We start from the raw sequence: 13,918 nt of genomic DNA on the forward strand, positions 1-13,918 counted from the left end.
TAGTCGTACCGGAGGGGCTATAAGTTTTGTCTGTGTCTGTCCCTCACATAGTTTTCCAACCTTTGTTTTTGCAATGCCTCAAGATATTGAACTAAAATATTGTCTACAGCTTTATCTCATGTGGAGTTCAAGATCAGGTGTTTGTTACTCACAGCAGTCGGAAGGGCCTACTAATCTTATGGTAGTTGGAAAACAATACGAAAAAGTTAGGTGTGTAACAAAAATCACTCGTAATTTTACTCCTCACCTAGGACAGCCGTAAAGTTCTAGATTTACGATAAAATTTAATTCTACCCCAGACCAGTCGTAGCATCGACGTAACATTAGTTTGTGTGGCGAAGGGTGTTATGTTTCTAACCCTAATCAAATCGGGTAATAAGATTTAATGTTCACATTCAGAAAAAAAGCTGTTGTAGCACACGCCTGTCATGGGCGCAGGTGTCGGCTCTCGCCGGCTCCTCTGTCCAGGACAGGAAAGGGTGGGGATGGATGGGTGGGACAGGGGTTAGCCCGCGCTGGCATGTCCAAGGAAGCACACACAGCCCGACCAGGGTCGGTAGCGGGCGAGGGTTGATTTTAGTGCTGTTGAATTTGCAAATATCCCGTGGGATTATAGACAAATAGAAACTGTTGCGTAGTTTCGTGAAGGTAACTTGAGGGAGTATTTTTTAATTGTTTATCCCTTCAGACGCCCACGAAATCACAGTTGAAATAATGTTTTTTTTGGTTGTTGATTTTTTGGTCCTTTTTTTTTGTTTCTTTTTATTTGTTTCTGTGGGTTGTTGTTGTTTTTGTGGGGGGAGGTTTTTTTTTTGGGGGGGGGGGGGATTTTTTTTAATTTTTAGGTTGTGTCCACGACAGGCGCGCTTGAACAGTTCTTTGATGAAAGCATACAATAAATTGCCCACACGCAGAGAGATTTCAAACTGATTTGCATATGACAATATCTTGATAAAGGTGTGCACACACCTATACCTTTAATGTTCTGTTATGTGTGTCTCAGGCTTAATAATACACGATAATTAACACATGCAGCTGAACAGACATTTCAAGCTTGTTTTTACATATTTATCTAGTTTGTTTGTATAACTGAGTTATATACTACACTTTTGGGGGGGGGGGGGGGAGGAGGGACATGTTTCCCTACGAAAATTTTGAATTTCAGGTGTTAAAATACGCCTTTACAAGTCTTCTGAACAAAGGAACAGGGAAAAGTGGATGGTGTGGTATGTCTGCGGCCCTCTTGCTATAAGCATTCTTTTTATCGCTGCTAACTCCCTCAGTAATGTTGCAGCTGATTAGTAATGTAATGGAAAATGAAGCGAAACTATTTAATAATATTTAGTTTTAGGCTGTTCGGGTTGTTTTTGTTTTTTGAAGAAAATAATTATTTTAATTTTTACAGATGTATATTGTAACTTTATTACTAATGCAGACCCCACTTTTTTCACCAGTTTTTATTTCAGGACCTTAAAATGTCTTATAATGCTGATACGGAAATCTGACGATAGAACAACCATAAAAATTAGCCCCCCCCCCCCCCCCCCCACACACACACACACTTTGGAAATCCGAAAATTTGCAATAGGAATTGATTTGGTCTATTAGAGTCTATATGAGTTGGTACACCGCACCCTGTAAGTATGCAGTCATACAGAACCAGTTGAAAGAAAGAAAGAAAGAAATGTTTTATTTAACGACGCACTCAACACATTTTATTTACGGTTATATGGCGTCAGACATATGGTTAAGGACCACACAGATTTTGAGAGGAAACCCGCTGTCGCCACGTCATGGGCTGCTCTTTCCGATTAGCAGCAAGGGATCTTTTATTTGCGCTTCCCACAGGCAGGATAACACAAAACATGGCCTTTGTTGAACCAGCTATGGATCACTGGTCGGTGCAAGTGGTTTACACCTACCCATTGAGCCTTGCGGAGCATTCACTCAGGGTTGCAGAACCAACTGAAGAAAACTTCTTCTGTATGGAATATACTGGCGAGTTCTAGCCTGGGAATTAACGTGTCTATATATCAGCCCTGATAGGCTTTCAGCTTGGTGTCACTAATGCCACGATCTGTTTACGTATCGCCATGGGTAACTGTTATCAACATCGTGTTTAAGTTACCGCGATATACCGCCCAGAGTCATTCTCAAAGACAACACCAGTCTAAAAACGACTCGCTCGTTTTAAAACAGAATTCTATTTCTTCAACTCAACATTATGTTGTCAACAGCTAATATCAGTAAGTAACTATTATATTGGGCTTATTTCAGTTTTCATCTTAATTATATTTGATACTAATGACATTTTTTTAGCGAATTTCCTCTAAAAGATTATGAAGCTAGTGTTGTTAATGTTAAAGTTTAATTTGTTTAACGACACCACTAGATCACATTCATAGATTTCATCAGCTATTGGATGGTAATTTTAACATATAGTCTTAGAAAGGAAACCTGCTACATTTTTTTCATTAGTAGTAAGGGATCTTTTATATGAACCATCACATAGACAGGGTAGTACATACCACGGCCTTGATATACGAGTCGTGCTGCACTGGCTGGAACGAGAAATAGCCCAATGGGCCCACCGAAGCTATCTACTATCTACAGTGACAACTGGGGACGGAGTATCTGTTCCAATTTAGTGTACAGTTTGTTTTCTTTAACGACACCACTAGGGCACATTGAATTATTATTCATCGGCTGTTAAATATTTGGTAGTCTTCACAAATAGTCTTAGAGAGGAAACCCTCTATATTTTCTAATTAATAGCTAGGGATCTTTTATATGTACCATCCCACAGAAAGGATAACACATACATCTGCCTTTGATATACCAGTCGTGATGCACTGGCTGGAATGAAAGGTAGTCCAATGGCCCACAGACGGGAATCGATCACAGACCGATCGAGCATCTACTACTACTACTACTGCTACTACTACTACTACTACTACTACTACTACTACTACTACTACTACTACTACTACTACTACTACTACTACTACTACTATTATTACTTCTACTACTACTACTACCTACTACCTACTATTATCACTACTACTACTACTATCTAATATTACTATTACTCCTACTCACTATTACTACTACTTCTGCGACTACCTACTATTACTACTGCTACTACTACTACTACTACTACTACTACTACTACACTACATACAACAACTACTACTACTACCTACATACTATTACTACTACTACTATTGCTACTATTACTTATTATTACTATTACTACTACTACTACTACTACCCACTGTTGCTACCTACTATTAGTAGTAAAGCATTTGCCTGATGCGCGGCCGGGGTAGGATTGGTCTTCGTCGATGCGCCCATTGGGATATTTCTCGTTCCAACCAATCACGAAGACTGCTATATCAAAGGCCGTGGTTTGTGCTGTCTGTGGGTTGCTGCAGATAAAATTTGCATTGCTACCACTCAACATGTAGAGGGTTTCTTCTGTAAGACTGCATACGTCAAAATAACCAAATGTTTGAAATGTAACAGCCGCTGATTAATAAATGTGCTCTAGTGGTGTCGTTGAACAAAACAATCTTAAATTTTAACTAATATATCCCTGCCTTTACCACGATCGCCCTTCTTTAATTGTTTTGTGAGATTGTGGTTGTCAATAGAACACAAATAAATTGCTGTCTCATCTTTCTTGCATCACCAACTTTCTTTCTTTTTCTTTTTTTGTTTAACGACACCACTAGAGCACATTGATTTATTGATCATTGGCTATTGAATGTCAAGCATTTGGTAATTTTGACGTATAGTTTTAGATAGGAAACCCCCTACATATTTCAATTAGTAGCAAGAGATATTTTATATGTGCCATCCCGCAGACAGGATAGCACATACCACGGCTTTTGATATACCTGTTGTGGAACATTGGCTTGAACGAGAAATAACCCAATGGGCCCACCAACGGGGATCGATCATAAATCGACCGGACATGAAGCGAGCGTTTTACCACTGGGCTACGTCCCTTCTTGCATGTTATTTAGGTCTGAACCTCTTTGCTTTTATAAATCTCGTTCTCACGACTCGACTATACAACTTGTGCTTAACAATAGTTTAAAGAGACCAAACGGTAACGGATTTACTACTTTAAAGTACTCAGAAGGACGTTCTCCTTGCACGCGAATAAAAATATGTATTTACCCGTGTTATAAATCATTGTTTTGTTGTCGTCGTGGTGATGTTACAAAAGACTGCGATTCTGTGTCTAAAGATCAGATTTGACAAAACACCACCTCAGGCATCGGTTAGTCCTATTCAAGAAGTCACGTGTTGATCAGAGAGAGAGAGAGAGAGAGAGAGAGAGAGAGAGAGAGAGAGAGAGAGAGAGAGAGAGAGAGAGAGAGAGAGAGAGAGAGAGAGAGAGAGAGAGAGAGAGAGAGAGAGAGAGAGATTGTACATCGAGTACCCTGACTAGAGAACACTCGAGATACCCGACTTGATTTATCACCCTAACTTGTACATCGAGTACCCTGACTAGAGAACACTCGAGATACCCGACTTGATTTATCACACTAACTTGTACATCGAGTATCTATTACAAGACGAGCGTACAACAGTAACGACATTAACTTATAATATAACTTAAGTTATGGTTACCTCATCGTTTTATGAGAGATTCTTTTAGTTACACCACGGTTATTGCGGCCGTTGAGTGACGGGTGTAACGATCGAGTGATGGATGAGGTAACTACTAAGTTATAATTTTATTTTAGTGGGCAAATTGCGCCTTGCTTCGTAGTCCGAATCAGACGTTGCAAATGTGTGGTTTTTTGCAATTTACTGGGTCTGGCTTGGGCCACTTGTTTCGATTAGCCTATATGGGGAAACATATCCGGGATACTAATTCATTAAGATGACGACTTGGTGGACATTACAGACGTGGATACAAGAATAGAGTGCTGTGTCACTCTCAAAGACAACACCAGTCTAAAAACTACTGGCTCATTTTAAAACAGTATTCTATCTCGTTGCATCAACTCAACAGCTAATATCAGTAAGTAACTATTATTTGTGAATTTAGTGTTTATTTACTTGAGCATTGAGCATAGAACACATTCATAAATTTCATCAGCTATTGGATGTCAAACATTTGATAATTTTAACATACAGTCTTAGAGAGGAAACCTGCTACATTTTTCCATTAGTAGTAAGGGATCTTTTATATGAACCATTACACACATATGATAGCACATACCACAGCATTTGTTATACCAGGCGTGGTGCACTGACTGGAACGAAAAATAGCCAAAAATGGGTCCACCGACGGATTAATCACAGTGCATCGAGTGAGCACTTTTTAAAAACAATTTCTTTAAATGCCACAAACATTTTATATAACACAGAGACAAACATGTTTCGTGTTTTGGACATTACAAACATGGATGGTAATGATGAGATGAATGGTGAAGCCGCAATATTTCCGTTACTTGACAGGGCCGTTCTCCACGCTTGCTGTCAGTTGAGCTATTGCGGTATCACCAGAGCCCGGGGTCCATGACACCTGCAATGCATGCCGAGTAATCATCCCCCATGTGGGGCCATACGCTCGGGAGACACACCCATAATCGCACCCATGAAGTGGGTGAAACTCGGTGTATATGGAGTTACACCTACCTACTGAGCCTAACGGTGCACTCACTCTGGGATGGAACCGGTACTGGCATGAAAACCCCCCAATGCCGCAGGTGGGATTCGAACCCAGTACCTACCAGCCTGATAACCACTGTACTGTGGTGGTAGCACTAATGACACGGTGATAACAACTGTACTGTGTTGATAGCACTAGTGACTACACGACAACCGCTGTACTGTGGCGATAGCACTAGTGACAAGGTGATAACCACTGTACTGTGGTGATAGCACTAGTGACAATGTGATAACTGCTGTACTGTGGCGATAGCACTATTGACAAGGTGATAACCGCTGTACTGTGGTGATAACACTAGTGCAATGTGATAACCGTTGTACTGTGGTGATAGCACTATCACAATGTGATAATCGCTGTACTGTGGTGATAGCACTAGTGACAAGGTGATAACCACTGTACTGTGGTGATAGTACTAGTGACGAGGTGATGTGGTTATAGCACTAGTTACTACATGACAACCGCTGTACTGTGGTAATAACACTAGTGACAAGGTGATAACCACCGTACTGTAGTGACAGTACTAGTGACAAGGTGATAACCACTGTACTGTGGTGATAGCCCTAGTGACAAGGTGATAGCCGCTGTTCGGTGGTGATAGCACTAGAGACAAGGTGATAACCACTGTAGTGTATTGATAACACTAGTAACTACAAAATAACCGCTGTACTGTGCCGATAGCACTAGTGACTAGACGTTAACCACTGTACTGTGGTGATGTTACTAGTGACTAGACGTTTTAATTACTGTACTGTGATTTATAATACTAGTGTCTAGGTGTTAACCATTGCACAGTGGTGGTGATACTACTAGTAGTTAAGTGTTAACCACTGTACTCCAGTGATAACACTAGTAACTAGCTGTCAGTTACTGTATTGTGGTTTATAATATTAGTGACTAGGTGTTAATCGTCGTACTGTAGTGATAATACTAGTACCTATGTGATAACTGAACACTTTACTGTGGTGATAGCACTATTGATTAGGTGATAACCGCTGTACTGTGGTGATAAAACTAGTGACTATATGTAGGTGACAGCTATGAACCATGGAGATAGCGCTAGTACCTATGTGATAACTGAACACTTTACTGTGGTGATAGCACTATTGATTAGGTGATAAACGCTGTACTGTGGCGACAATACTAATCATACTAGTGACTAGATATTAACCAATGTACTGTCATGATAATACTAGTGATCAGATGTTAACCACTGTGTCGTGATGATAATACCAATCACTATCTGTTACCCGCTGTACTGTGGTGATAATACTAATGTCTAGGTGTTAACCACTGTACTGTGATGATAGTACTAGTTACTAGGTGTCACGGGGATCCTATAATACCCGTAACTGAATAAAACACGAGTATCCAAATATCTCTCCTAACTGTATATCTATTAGATCTCTCTGTATCGGGCAGTCTATACCCGAGTGGCTCGGCTCTAGGTATAATCAGAGATAAGATCTTATATAAATATATATATATATATATATATATATATATATATAGTTCACTATATATATATATATATATATATATATATATATATATATATAGCACGTTTAGTTCACTAGAAAAAACAACAAAACACAATACACTTTGGAATCTGTATTAACACTACGCTGACAAATGTACTTGCCGCAGTAGTTAAATAACAACAACAATATAATAACAACCCAGAGCTAATCACTTAATTAGTTAATCACTAGGTGTCTAGTTTACACAATATTCTAATCACTTCACCGTGATACAACACACATACGTGTGATAATTGAGAAACGCTGCCAGGGGAACTTAATTAATAAAGGAATTACAACTCTATTCCTAACTGGTTAATTTTTAATTAACCCTTAAATACTCATTCAGTAACCTTGTAATACAGAATTAATACTGGTACATATCACAATAAAGACAATAATATACAGTTTACTTAGGTCCTCTAGGATGACCGGCTAAGCTTTATCTTACCAAATACTCGTATAAAAATATTAGAACAGTAACCCTACAATTTACTTCGTCAGATTACCGGAGACACTGTCTAAAGAATATTGGTATAATACAGTATTAATATATTTAAAGTCACATCAATCACATCAAGGTTATACAACAGAGCAGAAAAATATATTTACCAGTCCAGTCGGACAACGTTCCCCGGGAGCCTTCCAATGTTTCTCCGCGATATATCTAAAATCCTATCTATTTATTAAACAAATCTCAGAGACAGCGAATATCGCCTGGGGTCACAACGCAGTACCTCACCTATCATGTGATATTTCCACAACTCCCAGAGACGGTATATTTTCTTAGAAGCCTAGACTGATCGACGCCTAGTTCGGCAGAGATACCATGGTCGCACGGAGGTATTACGTAACCACTCTCCACATGGCCTCCACACCTGATCTAAGTGCATATTGGGACGCAGCTCTACCACCGTCGCGCGGGGGTATTACGTAACCAAGCTGCATACGGCCCTCTAAAACAATTAACATCGCCACAGGCGAAAAGATAAGAGCATGATCCCGTCACACTAGGTGATAACCGCTATACTGTGTTGATAAGACTAGTGACTGGATGTTAACCAATGAACCGTGGCGATAATACTAGTGAATAGGTGGTAACCACTGTACTGTGATGATAATACAAGTGACTAGGTGTTACCCTCTCTACTGTAGTGATAATACTAGTTGACTAGGTGATAACTGAACACTATACTGTGGTGATATCACTAGTGATTAGGTGATAACATATGTACTGTGATGATAACACAAGTGACTACATGTAGGTGGTAATCACTGTACTGTCGTGATAGCACTAGTGACTAGGTAATAACCACTGTACTAAGGTTATGATGCTAGTGACTAGGTGCTAACCGCTGTACTGTAGTGATAATACTAGTGACTAGGTGTTAACCGCTGTACTGTGATAACACTACTGACGAGATGTTAACCACTGTACTGTGGTGCTAGCACTGGTGACTGCATGTAGGTGATAACCACTGTACTATGGTGATACCCCGAGTGACTATGTGATAACTGCTTCACTGTGACAATAGCACTAGTGACTAGGTGGTAATCACTGTACTGTGGTTGATAGCACTACTGGCAGGTGATAATCAATGCACTAAGGTTATGATGCTAGTGACTAGGTGTTAACCGATGTACTGTAGTGATAATACTAGTGAATAGGTGTTAACCGTTGTACTGTGATGATAACACTAGTGTCGAGATGTTAACGACTGTACTGTGGTGATAACACTAGTGACCACATATCAGTGATAACCCCGTGGTGATACTATTAGTGACTAGGTGATAACTGCTCTACTGTGGTGATACCACTAGCGAGTAGGTGTTAACCGCTGTACTGTGATGATGACACTAGTGACTAGGTGATAGCCGGTGTACTGTGATGAAAATGGTAATGGCTGGATGATACCTGACCACTATACTGTGTTGATAACACACTAGTCATTATGTGATGACCGCCAGTGACAATACTAGTGACTAGATGTAGGTGATAACCATTGTACTGTGGTAATAACACTAGTGACTACATGACAACCGTTAAACTGTAGTGATACCTCTAGTAACACGGTGATGACCACTGCACTATGGTGATAGCACTAGTGACAACATGATAACCGCTGTACTGTGGTGATGACACTTGTGACTACATTATAACCACTGTACTGTGGTGATAGGGCTAGTGGCAAGGTGATAACCGCTCTACTGTGGTGATGGCATTAGTGACAACATGATAACCGCTGTACTGTGGTGATGGAACTAGTGACTACATGATAACCTCTGTACTGTGGTTATGGCACTAGTGACTACATGATAACCACAGTGTTGTGGTGATAGCACTAGTGACAAGGTGATAACCTCTGTACCGTGGCGATAGCACAAGTGACTACATTATAACCACTGCACTGTGGAGATAATACTGGTGACTACAAGATAAACACTGTACTATGGTGATAGCACTAGTGCCTACATGATAACCGCTGTACTGTGGTGATGGCATAAGTGACTACACTATAACCGCTGTAGTGGTGATAACACTAGTGACTACACGATAACCACTGCACTGTGGTGATATCACTAGTGACTACACGATAACCACTGTACTGTGGTGATGGGGCTAGTGACTACATAATAACTGCTGTACTGTGGTGATAGTACTAGAGACAATGTGATAACCACTGTACTGTGGTGATAGGATTAGTGTCTACATGACAACCACTGTACTATGGAGATATACTAGTGACATGGTGATAAACATTGTACTGTTGTGATAGCATTACTTACTACATGATAGCCACTGTACTGTGGTGATAGCACTAGTGACAAGGTGATAACCGCTGTACTGTGGGGATGGCACTAGTGACTACATGATAACTGCTGTACTGCGGTGATAGTAATAGTGAAGGTGATAACTGCTATACTGTGGCGATAGCCCTAGTTACTATGTGATATCTGGTGTACTGTGGTAATGGCACTAGTGACTACATGATAACCGCTGTTCTGTGGTGATATCACTAGTGAATACATGATAACCGCTGTACAGTGGTGATGGCATTAATGCCTACATGATAACTGCTGTACTGTGGTGATAGTATTAGTGACAATGTGATAACCACTGTACTCTGGTGATAGGACTAGTGTCTACATGATAAGCGCTGTACCATGGCGATATACTAGTGGCATGGTGATAACCACTGTACTGTTGTGATACCATTAGTGACTACATGATAACCACTGTACTTTAGTGATAGGACTAGTGACAAGGTGATAACCACTGTTCTGTGGTGATATCACTAGTGACTACATGATAACCACTGTTCTGTGGTGATAGCACTTGTGACAATGTGATAATCACTATACTTTGGTGATAGCACTAGTCACTATGTAATGACCTCTATAATGTGTTGGTAATGCTAGCAACTACTTTCGAGTGCCAAATAAACGTTCACCGACTGTATTTTGAAAACAGCATACAAAAACTTGGTAATATTGAATAACACATTAAAATCTTGTTCTAATAACTGGGTAGGTTTTGTGGAAAAAAAGTTTAAATGAACTAGGATTTGGTCATCTTTGGCTAAACCAGAATGTCATTAACGAAAATTATACTCTAATGAAAATGAAGCAGCGTATTTTTGACCAAGCAAAGCAGAATGTGCTAAATGAAATTCAGATATCAGCAAAATGTACATTACATAAACATATTGTAATGGATATTTATTTGTGTAAGCGCATACCCGCCAACTATAAAAAGTACATAATTAAATTAAGATTATCATCCCTCGACTTGGAAATTGAAAGAGGAAGATACCCCCTACGTTATTTCAGCACCCCGACACTTATTACATTTCTTAATGTATTAAATGGTTATATATAGCCTCTATTAGAAATAAGCAAGAAAAATTATGCAGGGTTACGTCCCCTAACCGCTTTCCAGTTCCAGCGTGTTTTGCTAACAGCATGCCTGACCGATGACCACAGTTGTTTGTGAATCTTCAGTTGAGATTTATGCATGGCAGCCCCTGGCATCATAAATGTCCCCACCTGTGCTTTAAAAGAGAAGAATGATATAGGGAAACATTAAGTTGATGAAAATTCGTGTTTTTTTTAAATAATTAATTAACCATGTGTTAAATATAGGAGATGAATCTAGCGAACTGTCATCCACCCTGATTGTTTTGGTTTTCTTGCATGGAACTTTATTGTTTCATAGCTGCAATCTCGCTTCACAATAATTATCATAATTTCATTTAAACATACAAACACACCTACAGTTTTAATGAATTGTGTGTGACAGTAACACAGATTTTTCATTTTTTCATAGTACGGAATTTACTACAATTTATTTATTTATGAGTCAATTGTTTTCTAAATTAAGCAAAAAATAGTACATTTTTATTATTTCCAAAAGAGTTTTATTTTTATTTTTACGTGAAACCAAACTGAAACTATTTACAAAACACCAAAAAACCCCAACAAAAACAGTTTTATAGGACTATATGACACACACACACACACACGCACGCACACACGCACGCACGCACGCACGCACGCATGCACACACGCATGCACGCACGCACGCGCGCACGCACACACACATACACACACACCTACAGTTTTAATGAATTGTGTGTGACAGTAACACAGATGTAATAGTTAGATAATAGAAACATGTTTATAGTGCATCCCACAGGGAATATATTTTTTCATAGTACGGAATTTACTACAAGTACATATGCATACTTTCAAGATCTTACTACTTTTGTATTCTGTTTTGATTACTAGTCAACTTTTACAATTTAGCTAAATGTCCAGACCCTATGATAATTCCGAACTCTACTATTATTGTTTTTTGTTTTTTTTCTAATTTTGACACCCTATACTAATTCTGCACCCTAGTTTTAAATGATTTTAGAAAATTTTCCGGACCCTATACTTATTCATTCCCTATGTTTATTAGGCACTCGAGAGTAGGTGATAACTGCTGTACTGTAGAAATTATAAATATGATTTGTAACTGATAACATTATTATTTCACTGGTATTTTCAAATATTCAATGAAATAGCACAAATAAATTAATAAATATCATTATATGATTATTAATATGAAAACAATTATTATAGTAATTATTGTTAATAATAATATTAATTTATAATTATAATTATAATTATAATAATAATAATAATAATAATAATAATTATTATTATTATTATTATTATTATTATTATTATTAAACAATGCTTCTTATTTCTTTTCGCAGATATGGCCTCTTCATTTCTGGCATCTGGTGAAGACGGGGTATCCTGTCCCCTGTGTCTCGATGTATATGAAGATCCAAGGACCTTGCTGTGTGAACACACATTCTGCTCGCACTGCTTGTCCTATATGCATGCACACTGAAACTTTTTGTGTTGACACTGGAGAAATATTAAAACCCGACATAAAATCTCTGACAGACAAGCAGACACTGACAGATACCCAGACAAACATGCAGACAGACAGACTGACACCGACAGACACCCAGACATACAGGTACACAGAGAGACTGACACTGACACTGACATTTCAAACAGAGATATCATCAGATAAACGTTGTCCTGATCTATCATCCATTGCGGTGCTAGGAGGTGAAAGATCTAAGAAAATTGTTGTAAGTGATTTGTTGAACTCCTGTGTAAAATGTTTCTCTGCTGAAAACTCTGAACTTTTATTTAAATATAAACTTCCCGGGCCACCAGGCGGCCTTGCTAGGTCACGTGACCAGCAGATCGTTGTCACCCTGCCAAAGAAACGCCAAATATTATATCTGGATGTACAAGATGACATCTGTTGGACAAACACATTGAAAACTAAGAAACAGTACAATTTCATATCAGTGTTACCTAGCAACCGTCTGGCAATCAGTGAGTTGTTTGGTGTGTGTGTAGACATAATTGATGATGGAGGGATTGTCATCCAGTCTTTTCCCCGCGACTTGATCCGCCGACCCTCGTGTCTCACAGTGAAAGGTGACTCTCTGGTTGTTGTATCAGAGGAAAACAGTTTGAAATGTGTGACATCATCGGGACACGTCACGTGGCATTCACGTGATTCAGCAAGGCTACGTGATCTATGCGGTGTCGCATGTGACATGGAAGAGTTTGTTTATGTTTGTGATATCCAGAGAAAATGTATTGTCCAAATGTCACCTGATGGAGAGGTCATCCGTGACGTCATCACGGACCAGGATGGATTGTCCAGACCTCGGTTTGTCTGTTGTGATCAGGATAAACTTTATGTCACCCAGTGACATGGACACATTCAAATATTTACATGGAGGAAAGCTAACACTAGTGCATGGCATACATTACTTTCTTACCTTCTACCGGTCGTTTATTGTTGTTTTATTACCTTCTTTCTGTTTTTGGAAAACTGAAATTCTTCAGCACACATGTTCTTACCTGTTCACACCTGAATCTGCTTTGAAGTTGGAACACAACAGAAAATATGAAATCCAACAATGTGAAACATTTCACACCTTTCTCCATATTTAGCCATATCCATTTGACAAGAAATATTTTCATATTCAGAAATAATTAAACACATCCATTTCTTAGAAATATTTCTGCATTCAGAAAATAATTAAGAAATCTCAGAAATATTTAATCACATCCATTAGAAGAAAGCTTTGACCATTTCAAAATAATGAATCACATCCATTTGTAC

General features: G+C 38.9%; 1 protein-coding gene across 1 annotated transcript; it reads left to right on the top strand.

Annotated features, from left to right (window-relative positions):
- Positions 1 to 2,146: 2,146 nt before the first annotated feature.
- Positions 2,147 to 13,642, top strand: LOC121367248. The gene is made up of 2 exons (XM_041491358.1): positions 2,147 to 2,246; positions 12,474 to 13,642. The coding sequence occupies exon 2, from the start codon at positions 12,534 to 12,536 to the stop codon at positions 13,500 to 13,502; it is 969 nt and encodes a 322-aa protein (XP_041347292.1). The 5' UTR covers positions 2,147 to 2,246; positions 12,474 to 12,533; the 3' UTR covers positions 13,503 to 13,642.
- The last annotated feature ends 276 nt before the right edge of the window (positions 13,643 to 13,918 follow it).

This window comes from Gigantopelta aegis, unplaced genomic scaffold, assembly GCF_016097555.1.
Source record: "Gigantopelta aegis isolate Gae_Host unplaced genomic scaffold, Gae_host_genome scaffold72, whole genome shotgun sequence".
NCBI lineage: Eukaryota > Metazoa > Mollusca > Gastropoda > Neomphalida > Peltospiridae > Gigantopelta > Gigantopelta aegis.

Excerpts from the sequence above, each read along its gene's own strand:
- LOC121367248 (XM_041491358.1), top strand. The coding sequence starts at position 12,534 with ATGTATATGAAGATCCAAGGACCTTGCTGTGTGAACACACATTCTGCT.